The 16,979-nt window shown below is 38.4% G+C and overlaps 1 protein-coding gene across 2 annotated transcripts; it reads right to left on the reverse strand.

Annotated features, from left to right (window-relative positions):
• Positions 1 to 1,639: 1,639 nt before the first annotated feature.
• smg6 (SMG6 nonsense mediated mRNA decay factor) lies at positions 1,640 to 15,386 on the reverse strand. 2 transcript variants are annotated; one of them, XM_055051648.1, is made up of 19 exons: positions 15,291 to 15,386; positions 11,689 to 13,936; positions 11,405 to 11,597; positions 10,612 to 10,722; positions 10,347 to 10,453; positions 9,806 to 9,884; positions 8,896 to 9,006; positions 8,486 to 8,701; positions 8,225 to 8,286; positions 7,926 to 8,071; positions 7,576 to 7,689; positions 6,634 to 6,808; positions 6,121 to 6,340; positions 5,819 to 5,998; positions 5,560 to 5,727; positions 5,289 to 5,433; positions 4,895 to 5,154; positions 3,867 to 3,948; positions 1,640 to 3,777 (listed from the first exon to the last, which is right to left on the reverse strand). In XM_055051648.1, exons 1-19 carry the CDS (start codon positions 15,379 to 15,381, stop codon positions 3,647 to 3,649), a joined length of 4,839 nt encoding a protein of 1,612 aa, XP_054907623.1. In that variant the 5' UTR covers positions 15,382 to 15,386; the 3' UTR covers positions 1,640 to 3,646. The 2 variants fall into 2 exon arrangements, with proteins under 2 accessions (XP_054907623.1, XP_054907624.1); XM_055051649.1 differs by lacking the exons at positions 11,405 to 11,597; positions 11,689 to 13,936; positions 15,291 to 15,386 and adding an exon at positions 10,819 to 10,862.
• Positions 15,387 to 16,979: the final 1,593 nt, after the last annotated feature.

Raw genomic sequence — 16,979 nt, forward strand, 5'->3', positions numbered from 1 at the left:
AGGCGAGGAAGTCTACTGATGCAAAAGGATGCTAATGGTTCAGCTGCAGAGGCACCAATCCCTGAGACCTCTGTGGATGTGACGTTTACAGATATTAAGCATCGGTTAAGAGGAATAGATCACTTTATACAGCCCTGATTTGTGAAACATGTTATATTATATACATGCTTACATGTACAAAGACTAATGTTGAATTATTTGGTGTAGAATAAATAAATGATTTAATGCCCTGCTGTTTTCTAATTATAAAACTGAAATTGGCAGTAGATATTTTATAAATATGATGTCAAAAATATTTACATAATAGTCTTGAAATTCTTGGACAGTAAAACAATTGGTAAACGTTTTTGCAATGATTATAAAAAACAAACAAACAAACTAGCAAACAGAAAAACATATTAATTGCAAACTTTTTGTTACTACACAAACAATTAGATATTCATAATTGATTATAGCGTCTAAATGTATATTACCATAAAAAACAGTATTCCTTGAAAATCATTTTGTATTTTTTAATTCTTAAATGGTCTTTATTAATGAATAGCTGTTTAAATATTCAACTCATATTTTCTTCTAAGCAGTTACTTACTAATACATAGTAGCACTATAGTTTTGTTGATCTTATAAGTAAAATATGAGGACCAGACACTTGACTAGCCTGCATAGAATTACTAACAAAAAAACTAATTCAGTTTATAGTTTAATTTAAAAAATGAAACTCATATCTAGGAAGTTAATAAATTAGAATATTGTTGAAAAGTTTATTTTAGCAACTACATTTTCTAAGTGAAACCCATTAATTGCATCAATGTTTTCAAGCCTCATTGCTGTTAAATACAGATAATTAAAATACATTTACTGCAAGAATATAAAATCAGACCAGTCAAAAAATGAATACAAAAATATGCGCTTAGTAAAAAGTATTTTTTAATAGCTGCTGAAAGGCAGGTGCTTTTAATCTCACAAACGAGTCTCAGCCACGTTATGGAATATGACTAAAGACACGAGTTTCTGTTCATTTTAAAGATTTTTGTTTACAGCTCAAAAAAGGAAACCTAAATCCCATTTCTCAAGGGAATTATAAGATCACAGAAGTCCAACATTTTTTTATTAAAATACACATACACAACATTTTATAGCTTTCAGAATTACAGAAAGGACTGTAATTCTGAAAGTACGGTCTTTAGATTAGACTGAGGACCAGAAGTCACAGAGGATGAATATAGAGAGCTATGGAGACTAATATAGGGTTTTTGATTTGAATTAAAAATATGTAGCTGCTTCAGAAGCCTGATGGAGTGCTGTGCCAAAGTGGAAAGTTGTGTGGAAGGAAAAACTTACATAAGCAAACGGCATAACCAGAATATTGGGAAGATTGTGTAAAGCTTATTTAAGAGAGGTGAAGATACATCTTAAACTTTTTTTTATTATGAATCTATAGGAGTTTGGTTTAATTTACAACTATAGGAATGAATGAATGTTTTAATATTTTACAAAGATTTATTGTGCAGAGTGCATTATTAGACTTACAACCTGATTGCCACGTTTTTCTGAAACACTGACTAATAAAGAACTGATGCTTTTACTCTTGTCATAACACATTTCTAAAATGATCACATGAACATAGACTCAAAAGGACTTTATTTCAATTAGTTTTATTGATGAAGAAAGTTCAGTTTAGTTGCTTTATATATTTGCACCACACGAAACGTGCCACGGAACCACAAACGCAACAGACACCGATGAAAACAGCTTTCTCGAAGCTTCACAGAAGTAAAAACAGACGAGTCAATGATGGAAGTCCCACAAATTCAGTTCCAGTACAACATAGTTTAAATTACATGCTACTAACCTTTAAAAGGGAGTGAGAATTTGACATGGTGAAGACAACTAAGGAGGACTCATGCACTGTCACTGAAATGAAAACACACGCAGACTAAGGTAATATATCAATAACTTGCCTTTTGAATTTCTTTTACTTGCCAATCATTTTATTTTGCCATAAAAAGCATTAAGAAAATATACCTGAAGGAATCCCAAGATTATCCCAACTTTAGCTGCAGGGTTTTTCAAACATAGTCCTAAAGGCATTTTTAGGTGTTTCCCTTGTGCTGCACAACTAATTTCAATAAATAAGCGATTAACAGGCTACACAGCACACGATGAGATGCAGGAAATAATGCAATGATTTAAATCAGGGGTGGTGAGACAGACATGTATCTAAAACATGATTAACTCTGGGTTTTAAGAAAAAGCATTAAAACCATGTCTATTACCTCTGCTTTTGTAAAACCAAGTAAAAAAAAAAATACTGTACTGAAAATAGATCATTTTGAAGCATTTAATGAAAAGGGAAAAAAACTTCATTATTTAGTAGCTGACCAAATCAAGAAAGGTTTTTATTTTCCCCATTTTTGTATTTCTACAAATTTACTGCAACTTATGTGTATTTTACCTTTACCAGAAGAAAAAAATAATATGTAAAAGAACTAAATTACAGCCTTAATTCTGAACAGGCAATGCTGATTAAAAGGAATTTATTATGAAATGAACAAATTTCTAAAGAGATATATAAAAGAACAATAAATACATGGAAATATTCAGCAATGCTCCTCGTTGATAAAAAAAAAATCTTTCCTTTCATTATATCTGATTAAGAAATGGCCTCATAATCAAGCTAACGTTACTTTATTATGTCTTTCTGGGAATAAAACTCCCAACAACTAAATCCACCAATTGCATTGTTCAAAAAGGGGAGTGATTTGCAAAAAGTGTTTTTTTTTTTGCAAATCTCTACATGAAAAACAAAAACAAAAAAACTTTGCAGATGCTTTTCATCAAGATCCAAAAGTTGGAAATATATACATCAGATAAAAAAAGTGAAACAAAAGATTTTTGTTGTTTTTGTTATCGCCTTGTGTTGTTTTTTTTAAGCACAAAGGTTTCATATTAGCATGAAGCTGAAGAAAGCTGCCAAAGAAGAATCTCGTGTTTCCTGGTAGGCAAGAAACACACACTGCCTCCATTTGATTCTTTCTAGGTGCTGCGTTTGTATTTTGGACTCGCAATGAAGCCCAAACAGGAATCAGCCCTTTATTCTCCCCTGATACTTCCTGCTGTAGGTCTGGCTTCACCCCTCAGCTCTGCTGTAGAAGCTCATCAGTTCAAGCAGGAAATAGGTCTGCTGTAGGTCTGCCTTTAGAGGCAGGCAGAGTGTATAATATTAATTACTGCTGTTTTTAATCAAGCAAGTGATTATAGACAGTTACCCTCTCTGGTTTTATTCCTGAAACCTGCTTGCAGAGGCTGAAGCAACCCACAGACCAACTCACTCAGTTTTACTGCTTTTGCCTTTCTCTTACAACCGATCAGACTTTTAAGTCTCTCTTTCTCAATAAGGGAAGCTCTGTGATCCTAACACATACATACACGCAAACACTTCCTCACAAGGGGGAATCAGCTCATCAACACCACTCTGCTCTTTATTTGCTTGTATTCCTCAAGAAGTGGTTCTTTGCGTTCTCATTATCGTTTCCTTTCCTCACTTATCTCCTCCTCTTCTTCTTCTGCTTTGAATGCGTCTTCTCTCCTGAGTGACAAGCAGGCTTCATCAGCTAGGTTCCTATGCTTTCATCTCGATCCCGGTTCAGCCCACTTTAGCCCAGCTGAGGAAAGACGGGATATCTCTCACGGGGACGTTGCGGGTCAAAGCCTTGACGCACAGGTTGCGATCATCCGTAAGGAGGACCACCTCTCTCTGGAGCCTCACTGTTCCATCTGTTTATAAGAAAGGAAATGCACAAAGTTATTTCAGAAGGCTGGTTTCACTCATGACATATGTTTTCAGCAGAGTCAGTGGTCCATACTTCTCTGAGGAGGCATGAAATCTTTTGCTTTGTCTTTGCAGTAGTGGAGACAGCAGGACAAAATCACATCATCATTGTTACCCTGAAAAAAAAATAAAACAGCAAATCAAAATCTGTGCTATTAATAGACCTGTCAACACAACAAATTTTGCTGGACAATAAATTGTTCCAGATGTTACGGCAATAAATGATAATGTTGTTGTTTTGAGACCATTTTCAAGTAATATATTGTAAGAACATATTATTAAAAATCAATAAACTTTAAATTCTAATGAACATTTAACACTGGAACTAGAATACATCTTAAATATCCATAATAAATAAACAGAATAACAAATAAAATTAATTATGAAGTCTCTGTAAACAAAATTGTCCCTCAAAAGAAGGGGCAGTTGAGACCAAAGCACCAGACTGAAGACTTTTGTCATCTAGTGTTTGGAAAGAAAAGAGAGAAACAAGAAAAACTACAAATCAACCAATTGAGTTTGTTTTAATTTAATTCACTATCAGTTTTATACAGAACCTTGGAAAATAGTTGTATCCCTCAAAACCTGACCATATTCCCTAATATTGCAATCATGTATTTGAATGTATTCTATGAGATAGAACAACAGGGAGTAGTAAATAATTTTCAGAATAAAACCATCTCAGAACGACATCTATTAGCCTTTTGAGGTAAAATTTCTATCAACTTTGCACATTTTTCTTTGCAAAACAACTGGCATCATGTCAGTAAGATGCTTAGTGTGCCTGCAAACATCAATTTTCAAATCTTGCCACAGATTTTCTGTTAGATTATGTCAGGACTTTGACTGAGCCATTCTGACACAACTGTAGCTCTGCTGTAGCTTTAATGTCACCCTGCTGTTTGTTCACAACTTTCTCTAACAAACCTCAGATGTCTTCACAGAACAGTTGTATCTATACAGATTAAATTACACACAGCTCAGTTGTTTGCACTTAATTAAGAAAAAAACAAAACTGCATAGTTATCAAACGTGGATATGTCTGATACAGTTGGCTCTCACCTGTTGTCCGGAGGTGTCTTCACTACGGAAGGCAATGGACTCCAGCTGATTTCCTCGGCTGGTCAGGGCTCTGAGGCATGGCTCCCTGGCTTCAAAGCCTTTTTCTAAGAAAGCCACTGCAGAGCGGGCCTGTTCCTGCACGGCTCGCACGTGGGCCACGCTGGCGTAGTTGCCTCGACTGCCGCTGCTCCGCCCTCCTGTCCCTACTGCGCCGCCAAAAGGCTCCTGGCCTTTAGCCAAACCATCCAACTCTGTAATCACTGGGAGAGAGAGCACAAACCATACAGTCTATAAATAATAATAATAAAAAAGTTAATGTTGGCAATATTTGTTATTTTATACTTTCAAGTTAATCTGTTAAATTATTATCTGTTTGCTTGTGTATTTCTCTTACCGATCAGAGGCACAACTATTATGTACATTCCACACTGAAGGAGATTCTTCAGTCTGTCCAAGTGATCAATGAAGCAATTGGTGTCTGGCACCAAAAACAAGGGTCTGACTTCCAGTTCCAACTGACCACCAGTTTGCAGTACCGCCTGAAGCACAAGCACGCACACACACGCACACGCACGCACGCACACACACAGAGAAAAGGCATAAAGCTGAATTCTGTCTGTGATCAGTTCAACTCTACAGATCAAACCTGTTTGATTCCCTCAAACCTGGATTTTGTCTCTGCGCTTCTGCTGCTGCGCCAGCTTGTTAGCGAGGGCGTGCCGTCGCGCCTTTAGCTCCTTGATGTCATTCTCACTTTCTCCTGCCTCTTCAAAATTCCCCTCTTCTTCTGACCCAGAAAGAGATGACTCGGCTTCAAGTATGACGTCATCAGACTGCCAACCAAAGATGAGAATAACATCAGCTTTTTGTTGTGAGATTTTGTGTGCTCCTTCAATATATATATATATATATATACATAGTCACCTCTTTCTCTGTTAACGAATCCTGCCTGCTCCTTGTATCTTCCGAGTGGTTAGGTGAGGAAGAAGATGCCACAGACACATATTTGCCTCCCTTGAAGGCTAACAGAGGCTCTTCTTGTCCACACAGAGCCTCCAGGAAGTACTTCAGAACCGTCACTCTTTTACAATCTGCTGCTATAGCCTGAGAAAAGAGATGAAGGTTAATCTGTGCCTCAAAGCACAATATGAATACTTGAGGCTGTGTGCAAATGTTGAAAATAAAGGCATGTAGTCTGCAGTATGCTGGTATAACAACCCACTCACCATGTCGGTGTGTTTGTCCGTGTAACATGGCTCCTGTGGCGCTGCCAGCAGAGGTACAAAGCCAGCAAGCAGTTTGTCCTCCTTCAACTGAAGCACAGTCAGTTCCTCGTCTCCCTCGCCTTCATCAGTATCCACTTTGTACAGCAGCATCTCCTCGTGGTCCACACGTGCCAGTGCATTACAAAAGTCAGCAAGGCACTGCCAAACGTCGGGACTGCACCTTAATCATCAGATTATAACAAGAATCGGTGAGATCACATAAAATCACAATAAAACACGGCAAAGTTTGTGGTTTCATATAATCGTTCTACCAAAATCTTTCAGCAAACATTTGATACAAAAGCGGTCAAAGCTCTGAAATTCCTTCTGATAACAGAGTAATGACATTGTTATTGAGTCTGACAGAAGCATGAATAAGTAAACATCAAGTTTCAAGACTAGAATCTAAATTTCAGGTTCAGAAATTATTTCCACTGTCTTTAAATGGAAGTGAAAAACAAACATTTTACTCACTCTAGACTGCATGGGGGTGGGTTCCACTCTTCTGGATGTCCTAACATCCAATCTGACCACACTTTGATGCTGGGCAGCAGTTCTCTCAGGTCCTGCGGGAAAGCAGAAACTCTGACCATTCCCTGCAGCTCTTCAGTTTTCCCCTCTTCTTCTCCATCTGTCATGGGTACTGCTTCTGAAAGAGAGCAACACTGACCTTATATTTTTTTATTACTGAGTAATACACAACCTAAACATAAATAAAATCAAACACTCATGATTTTATCAATCGCCAGCTGTATTTTCTATATGAATGTGCGCAAATCTTTATTGATGTTCTGCGGATGTTGAAAAAAATTACTTTTGCAATTGCGGCATTTCTATTAAACTAAAATCAACCATAAATATGTTTGTTCACGTGATAAGTCACTAAAAATCATGGCAGTGATGGATATAAAGTTACATCAGAGGAGACAGTGGTGTCTTCTTCAGGCATTGGAGCGTCAAAGGGCTCATACTTGACAGCAGATATGTATGCGATGTTTTGGGGAAACCAAAACATATTTGAATATATAAATAACCCTATATATCCAAAAATGTTGCACCAGGTACCTTGTGCAACATTTATAAGGCACAGGTGGGAGGGGTATACAGCATAACAATCTTGCAATAAACATTGCAAACTCCAAATGCTGCAAAAACCGACAGCATAAACGACATTTTAATTTCTATTTAAATGTTTTCTCCTAGAATCACTTCCATCAGAAGCAGCAGAGTTGTATAACTTAGGGCAGTTAGTTGGTTTAGTAAAACCGTTTAATTTTTCATGCATTTTATTTTAGTCATCACCGGTGGATCTCTCGGCTGTGATTAAATAGTTAATTTTACCCATTAATAGTCAAGGACATGTACAACAAATAAGTGAGAAAAATTGAGTTAAAGTGTAATAGACCAAGAGTTTACCTGCAGGAGTTTCCTTGAGAAGTTCAGTGCATCGCTGCACCAGCAAAGCAAACATGTCCAGGCCTAAAGCTGTGCTTTGTTCTAATAAAACAGACCGGACATCTCCTTCTTCACCTGGCAGAGAAAAGGTACTTCATTAATTATTTGTATGAAATCAGGACATGCATGTTTATTTTTTAACTTGAATTAAACACTATAAATAAATCCTACTTTACATTTCATCAGGAGAGCTTTAGTATTTTCAAATTTCCATAGCACATATTACACCAAATATTCAGACTGAACGGTTTGTGTTAGCATGATGAGCCATTGTAGTTATTTTAACTATAATCATCTATATTTTTTGTTACCTTTGCTGTGGGCGTTGTATATGGCAAACATGTTGATGGTGATGATCTGCAGCAGGTTTGTAAACCCGAGCAGTGAAGGTCCGTGCTGAAGAAGAGTCTTAAACTCCTGCAGAACACGGCTCGCCACTCCGGGGAAGGACTCCATACTGTGCAGCCGCAAAACAGAGAAACACACATCCGTCAAACTCATCTGGCACTAAATCAAAATGAAAATACAATTCTCAAATAATAATTTCACTTATTTTAAATTCTACGCATTAAATTCAGGAAGAAGGTGGAAAATATGAGCCACCACTCACCCCACTTTAGTGAAGAGCTTTCCGTGTGCATGCAGGAAACTCAAAATGAATCTTTTATTCAGCTGGAGAAAAAAGAAGGTCAAAAGTAAACAACAAAAATGCTACAAGAAAAAAACAAGAAGTGTAAGAACTTATAGTAATAAAAATTTGAGAGACGTATGAAGATGAAAACAGAAAATAATTTTAGAGGAAAACCTCAATCAGGAAATATTTTATAACTACAAACCAAGTATATATTGCAGTTATACATGGGGCTTTTACCTCAGAAGCAGTAAGACTGCCCAGCTCTCCATCCTGCTCCGAGTCTCTGCTGGACTCACTGCCCCCTCTGTGTGAGGACCGGGTTGTGGTCTGGCCACTGGGACGGATCCAAATCTCCACACGTGCGCCGTCGCCCCATTTCCTTCTTCCTTTCACTGCTGGACCCTGAGACCCTCCTTCCTGTTCCTGCCTCCTCCTTCGCTCAAACTGTTCAGCCTGTTAGAATACATCTTGAACTTTCTCTGATTCAACTGTGGATTTAAGCTGCAAAATGCAGACTTTAAAACGGTCGACGACTTTCTCAGACACGCCGAGTATTTTGACAAGATACACTTAATGTTCTAGGAAACAGTTATTTTTTTAAAAGCGTTTCCAAGTTGAGCTGTGAAAGGGTTTTCAGATTGCCTTACCTTCCGCTTGGCTTCCTCAAAGAGGCTCATTAGGCTTTCCTTTGCTGTCAGGATGGGATTGGAGGCTGCCAAACTGCGCATGTAATAATACACAGCATCCAACTTCCGCTTCTGTAGGTGAGAGAGATTTTGAAATTATAATGTGAGTAGATAATTCATTATCTACTCACATTATAATGAATTATTTATACGCAACTCTCAAAAGACCAACAACTTTTACTTTTAACTATTTTTATTTGCTAATGGGCAGATGTATCCACATTATGTGACTCTAAGCCATCATACACCAACAGCTGGACAAAAAACAATGCAATCTTTTCTGTCATCATTAACATAAAAATATAGTATATTTGAATTCTGCACTTTTAGGGACAAGACATCTATCTACCTTGTCAGATGCCATTATCAGTTTGTTCACAACCTAATGCAACAGCTGCTGGCTCTGGATCCTACATCATGGCAAAGTGCTATTTCACTTTTTTGATCTCTGGATAAATTTTGATCAGCACAATTTCAAAACCTTGAAAGGGTCTGGATTACCCTAACAGGAATCTCATACTCAGTCCTTCAGAGCTGGTGTCCTGCAGTGTTTAGATACGTCTCTGTTTCAACACATGCAAGTCAAATCATAAGACTCTTGACAGGCCTCCATAGTAACGACTGAGTTCAGTACAACTTAAGAAACATAAGGTCAAATAGAATAATATGAAAATTTTATAGTAATACTTATAAATGAAATTAAACTTTCATGTTTCATGTGTTGTGTAATATTTTTGTTTTGTCATTGATCTTTTCTGTAATTAGCAGGGGAAAAGCTGTAATCCGGTGAAATGAAAAAAAATTACATACAAATTAAGTAGCAATTACTCGCTGATTAAATATTTCATTTAACAATCTTGACATCACTTACTGTATAAACTGCCAATAAAGCCAGCTGGTTGTAGGGGCGTCCATTTTTAGGCGCAATCTGCTGGGCTTTCAGGTACCAGCTAAGAGAGAGAGAGACAAAAGAAAACATTAGAGCAACATTTGCGGGACATTATAACTTTAAACAGGTGCTGTGATTTGCAACTAGGATATTGCACATCACAATATCCTAAAAAGGATGGTTCAAAATCTTTTTCTTGGACTAAAACTTTATATGACTTTAACAGTAAAATTTAATGCCTCTATGAAAATACATATTTATTGATCTATTCTGATTTATTAAATCTCTAACTTCAGGATTTGTAAAACAAAATTAAGTTTAAGGATAGAATAATTTTTTCTGCTAGTTGAGTGAAAGTTAATTTGAGATAATTCTTAATGACTTACTTTTTATGTCAGAAATAAACTTCAGACCATTTTTAAATTAACTAAATTAAAATTTATTAACCAAACCAAAAAAAAGTTTAACATGAAGTGAGTGTTTTTGAAGGCATTGTAGAAACCCTCCTGAAATAACTGCCTACCTGCGAGCCTTGCCATAGTTGGCAGAGTTAGTGGCCTGTTCCCGGTACCGTGCAATATCGCCCTGACAAATCATGCATCGCTGAGCACTGATCAGTGCATACTTTACCTACAAATTAAAAAATAAAGAGAAAAAGTTAATTTAAAACAAAATACATTTATAAAAAGTCTGTAAGTAAGTTGCTTCCTTGAAGTTTATTGTCTTGGTGTAGGCAGACAGCAGTATAATTAACAGCAGGTTTCATACACAACGCAGGAATTACATACCGTTTTGCGTAAGGGACGGGTCCTGATAGCCATGCCATCCATGTAATCTTCTAATGTGAACTGGTACACCGCTTGCAGCTTCTGAAGCAGCGCGTCAAAGAAAAGTGCTCCCTGTGAAATAAAGAAAATTAAAATGAGAATATTTTCAATATAGAATTCATTCATACATGGTTCTGGTTTCAACAGATTATCTTCCTAAACGTTTACTGTTGTTGACAGCTGGACATTTCAATGGATTTTTCAAGAAGCTATTCAACAGTAAAGCGTAAAAATATGTTTTCCTCTGAAAACGGTAGTCATGGCAAATAAACATCTAATTCAACCAGTATGTTTAGTCTGCTAATTTAAATTCAAGTTCTACATCCTGAGAACAGTTCTGACAATGAATACTTGTCAGTTCTGACCAGCATGTTTTAGACGATTCTCTCAAAAAAAGGGCAGATTTGCCTGCTGTGGTAACGTAGCCTTATTAACCTCAAAATAAAACACTTTTTTTTCATGATTAGATGGCCTCACAAAGCATGAACACACTACATGTGTGCTGTAAAAGTTTTAAGCGAGCTTATCACCAACATCTAATGTAGTAGTTTTCAACAACTGAGGACTCATTGCCCAACAAGGTTAATGTCAAAAAATTATGAAAATTAAAACTGTTCTGAGAAATTGAATTTTTGGTTTTGATTAGCTGTAAATCACAATCATTAAAATTAATAGCAATGTAACACTTTACAACCCAATGACGAGTCAGACTGCAAAATGGATTCTTGACTTGCCCTTATCCAAAGTGTCTTACCTCATCTAGAAGCGTGAGCAGCATGTTCCTGATGTCAGGCGTGTTGTCACAGCTGGGGTCTTTGAGCAGCTGCCGGAAACGTTCGATCACCTGGTAGAACACGTTCTTCCACAGAGCCTGATCCACATTCTGAGAGTCGGAGAACTCGATGTCTGTCAGAATGATCCGCTCGTACAGCCCCAAAAGGTCGGCTCTTCAAGAAACAACAAAATAGATTTCCAATATTATTATTATTTTAGCAAGTCCATTAAATACACATCCTCCGCAGCCCCCAAAACTCTCACCTGAGCTGGGACATCCGATCCAAGCCATCTGCACTCACTCGGTCCCTGGAGATCAAGTTACTGAGCTGAAGTTCATGAGCATCTGCAGCCTTCAGCAATCTGCCCAGCTCCTCTTCAAACGTCAACCCGCCTGATACGCCTGGCTGGCTATACCCTGCTCCCCTGTAACTCCCGCTGAATTGACTTGTACCCGAACTCGGGTACATACCGTTAGGGTGAGCCATTTGGTACGGCCCCATGTTATACGGGTAAGGATAGCGCTGGCCGGTGGTGGAGTTCGGGCTGTTGGTGGCCATGGGATAGCAGTAAGGGTTATCAGAGGTTTGGAATTTGTAGTATGCCATAGCAGCGGCCTGCTGGGACTGGAAGTGATCCCCTTGCGCCACCGGAGGGCTGCCGGCAAGCTCGTCGTCCGTGTCCAGAAAGTGAAGCTGCCCATATCCCGTCCCACTCTGAAGATAAAGCGGCTGTTTAAGTGCTGCGTGTTTGGACGACTGGGTGTTGGTGAGAGCAGGTTTCTGTTCAGGGTTGTTGGGGTCCCAGAGGCGTCTCACTCCTCCTCCTCGGCCACCTCTGGTCCTGCCAGCTGCTCCTCCACGGGTTCCGGCAGAAAAAAGCCTCTGCCCCACCTCGGGTGAGTTGGAGATGTCTGTGCGGGCTGGCAGCACCAAGATACCCCGGCCCCTCCCACGAGGGACCGGGCTGTCCTTTGCGACAGGTGACTGATTATCTAAAGAAACCCAAAGGATTCCTCGCCCTCCACTTTTGTTTGACGTCTTCCACTCCTCCCCTCGTTTTACTGCACTAATTTCTTCCTTCCCCACACTTTTTCTCCTCCTTCTCCTCCTATCTGCTTCCTCTCTGTCACACACCTCATTCCCATCCAGTGATTCTGTTGAAGAGTGTCTCCTTGGCCCTTCACATTTATCCCCCAACTCTTTATTGTTTTGCCCGGGGAGGCGTGGCCACTTGACGCCTTCCATACCCATGTGTCGCCTGGGGGGATCTTGGCTGGTTACGCTGCTCGCTGAACTGCTGCTGTAAGTTCTGTTTCGGGAGTGTCGAATGTTTGATTTGGAATATCTCTTTGAGTTTGGTGTAGTGGCTTTTGAATTAGATCTGTGTCTATCATGCTCTTCTACAACCCTGTCGCGGTGGCTCCCTGTTTTAGCAGCTTTTTCAGTGTCTTTAAAGTTGCTGTTGTTGTCCTTTATTTTATGATTATCATTTTGTTTGCTGTGGTGTGGCTCTCTTGGTTTTTCAGATTTTCTCCTGTCACTATTAGGAGCTCTCTTGTCTTTTTCCTTCTCAAGTTTCCGCTGATTGTTCTTTCTACTTTGGTTAGCTTCCTCTTCTCGTTTAGATTCCAAATGCGTCTCATTTTCTTCTTTTTTCTCCTTCTCTCCTCCTCTTCTCCGGCGGTTACCCTTCTCCTTTCTATCTGTCTTTTCCTCCTGGCATTTGTTTTCTCCACCTTGAGCACTCCTTTCTTTTTCTATTCTTGTGCAAGCTACATCTCCAACATTATTACTTGGACCCCCAACCTCCTCCTTCTCTTTTATGTTGAGTCTTTCTACTTTGGTCATAATTTTCTCCACTGTTTGGTCCACAGTTTGTCTTCCTTGCTCTGTAGTTTCTTCATTAGAGTCAGAAAATTTTACCTTATCTTTCCCTCCATGCTTGGGTATTGATTTTTTACTGTTCCCTTCGCCTGCACTCAAGTGAGACTCTGGCTCCAGGGTTAGCCCTTGTTTTTTGGGAGAAGGTTTATCCAGCTCTCTTCCAACACTGCAGTCCTTTCCCTGCACGTTCCTGCGGCTCCCTGGTTGATAGAACTCTCTGTCAGGCTTGCGGACTTTCTTTGCAGGTTTAGGAGCTCCTGAAGCATCTTGTTGTTCTTTGTCATTTTCACTGTTTGCATCGGTTTTACCCCTGGTCGGGGTGCCTTGTTTACAGTTCAGGCTGTTACTGCCATCACCTCTCATTCTGTCCTCATCCTTGTTTTTGGTACCTAAGAGGTCTGTGCACCCTTTTCTATCATCTTCAGATACTCTGCTTTTCCCACTCATCGATGAATGATCACTCTGTTGTGCTTTGGAGTCTAGAGAATCCCTCTGACCAGTTTCTCCTTCCTCGCTGTCCTGATGACGGCGTCCGTGTCCAGCAGCTGGTTCGTAACGCTGCAGATCAGGACGTTTCGCTTCACGCCGCTTATGCTGCTTGTGTTTTTTGCGTTCCTGTTGCTCCTCTACAGAAGGTAGGAAGATAAGGTAAACATCAGTCATCAAGACAAAAAAAAAAGCTGAACGTGAGAACTAAAGAGCAGCATCAGCTAAAGACACATTAATGACATGTATATTACTCAACACATAATTACTAGTTTTACTTTATGTATTTATTGTAATGAGTTATGCCTTGACATCGACTTGCCCTGAGGAATGCAGCACTATCTAACATTGTATGTGTAAACCTTTTCAAAACACCTTAAAATCCAATGCCTATTAGTTATTTTCACACAAGAATTGTGTCAGAAACTTTGAATTTATTGTGGATTTTCTCTAAATTGACAGTATTATCGCATCATGATAATTTTATTACCACACAAAATAAGTGAGCCAAATACTGTGAATTTATCATGATGGAGTACCATTTAAGAAGAATGAAACATTCAGTGTGGTAGACTAAAGCAAGGACGGGTGGGAGAGTCTGACTCTTTTAATGTATCATCACTAATATACATTGATTGTCACCATGATACTGTAAGACCTACAAGAAAATAATTACTGGCCCATTTTTACTTTCCCCCAGCTTTTATTGCTTTATTTAGGAGTGATCTACGATTTCTTCTGACATACATTTGGGGGAAGCAGTTAGAGAATCAAAATGAAGAAGAAAGTAATGTTTACCAGAGTTTGATAAGCAAACAGATCTTAAGATCTTATGAGCTTAATAAGCAAATGAGAAGTAAATCTATATCTATAAATATAAATAACAAGACCTGTATTTAAAAAAAATGAAACAACTGTTCTGTCATTGTGAACCAATGAAGTAACAATAAACATATAAAACATATGAAGATGGACAGTTTTGACTTTTAACACTACAAACTGCTACATAAAAACTTTAAAAAATGACCGATGACTGAAAACCCGATCGGCCACCATAGTAGATAGTTTTAAAATAACAAACATTTGTTATCTTCGGTGACACGGAGGCTACAATTATCAGGTAACGTTTTCTAGTAACATACCGTTAATGAACGTTTACTTTACAAACTTTCCGTTTAAATGACACATGATTTATGCAAACACACAACATCAAATGTTTAAATATTCGAATTTTTAAAAGACAGAAAAACCAAAAACCATATTCAAACATATATTTAGCAATGAAAGATTCGGCCTGGTTTGAAGCGCAGCTTTCAAAAAAGTAACGCACAGATAAGCCCAGAGATCTGCGGCTAATAACATTAGCTACATAGAAACTTAGCAGCACCGCGGGCCACTTCCTGCTAACTTAGACAGTCATCTACTGTTTAACTAGAGTTTACTGAGCCTTTAACCAGCGCTGGCGCTCCTAGAAAGAGGCTCACTGTCTCTTACCGTTCAAACGATCGGCCATTTGCACTGAATTTGTAGCTTCTGCGCGAAGTTCCGCTGCTGAGATTCGTACTCTATCCAGTTCGTTCGCCATCTTCGCTACCAAACAAACACAACAAGTACGGTGGCCCGAACGGGTCAAACGTTTAAGCGGAGGGAATTTTGTATTCTAAACAGATGGGTAATATATTTGCGCTTCCAGACTACGGAGCCCTCCAGGGGACATAGGATTTTTCTTTTCTTTTGAGTTTCCTCGCAACACTTTTGCGTTTACAGTATTCAATTATGCCGCATAAACTGATGATTAGATAATTGCTAGAGAACACAACAACTTTTGCGAGGGAACGCAAAAGAAAAAACATTCTAATGTCCCCTGGAGGGCTCCGTACCCGTCCACCCATAAAGACCATATTTAAATTAATCTAACAACATAAATGACCAAAAACAGGAGCAGGGGTTTACAAGAAATGTGAAAAGAAGCAAGACACAAGTCATAAAACAACTCTTAGCAAAACAAGTCAGTAGATGTTTATTTTATTTCCAATTTATTTAAGTAGGACATGAAGCAATGTTACATTCAAAAGAAAGAAGACATTGTCCTGTCTACAGAGCCTCCAGCCAAAGGCTAATGCAGGCCTGTTCCCTGGTTGGTCTTTTAGAAGTACATTGAAAATGAAATGAATCACATAAAACTAACAGTAGAATAAGATTTGTACTGTTATAAAAAAAAATGTTTTTTTAAAAAGTAAAATGTAATGTAAGAAATGATATCAATAACATACCCAACCACAATGACAATATAACTTTTTCTTAAATCAATCACTACACATTTTTCACTGCAGGCAGTACCCCAAAACTTATACAATCACTGACATAGAAAGACAGTAATTCCAACAATAAAAGACTAACAAGAACTATCTGAAGCACATGTTCCTCAGTAAGAAAAATAAAATTCATTTCTGTCTCAGGAATAGTTTCAGAACCAACACTTCAATATTGAGCAACATTAGTTTGAAATCTATACTATAGTGAGACCTTTGTTTCAGTTTTTTCATGTTATTTATTAATTGTTTTTTTTAAACTCATGATTAATATTCCAAGAAATATAAGCATAGATAAAAAAAAAAATAGAATTACGTAATTATTACGTAGGCCTTGACCTATATATGTGAAGCCTGGGGGAAGGGGTCCAGGGCTCCACATTACATAAACACACTGACTGAAAGTGTTAACACACTGTACAACGTGAAGACTCTGTACTATATTCCACACACTGTCCACTAGATGTCAGGATTGATTACATGGTGTGATATTTTCCCAATCTCATCTTTTCCTGTATCCTGAAGATCAGCCCAGCAACAAACTTTCTCCCCTCTACTCTCAGGGTTTCTACCACACTTTCTCTGTCTTGTTTTATTCTCATCACTTTGACGTAAACATACCTGCAACTCAGAAGCTGTGCATCTGTTGAGAGAGTATATTCTAATGTTCTACCCAGTAAGCAAAGTTTACACTGGAATCAACTCTGTGGCTGATGCTCTCTTTGTTTCTCCAGCTTTATTTCCCTAGCAACATCACATTAAAAGAGTCAGACTCTCCCATCCCATCCTTGCTTTAATCTACCACACTCAATGTTTCATTCTTCTTAAATGTTACTGTGAATTGATCATGATAAATTCACAGTATTTGGCT

The sequence above is a fragment of the Poeciliopsis prolifica genome, unplaced genomic scaffold (assembly GCF_027474105.1).
Source record: "Poeciliopsis prolifica strain line A6 unplaced genomic scaffold, Auburn_PproV2 SCAFFOLD033, whole genome shotgun sequence".
In the NCBI taxonomy this organism is placed as follows: domain Eukaryota; kingdom Metazoa; phylum Chordata; class Actinopteri; order Cyprinodontiformes; family Poeciliidae; genus Poeciliopsis; species Poeciliopsis prolifica.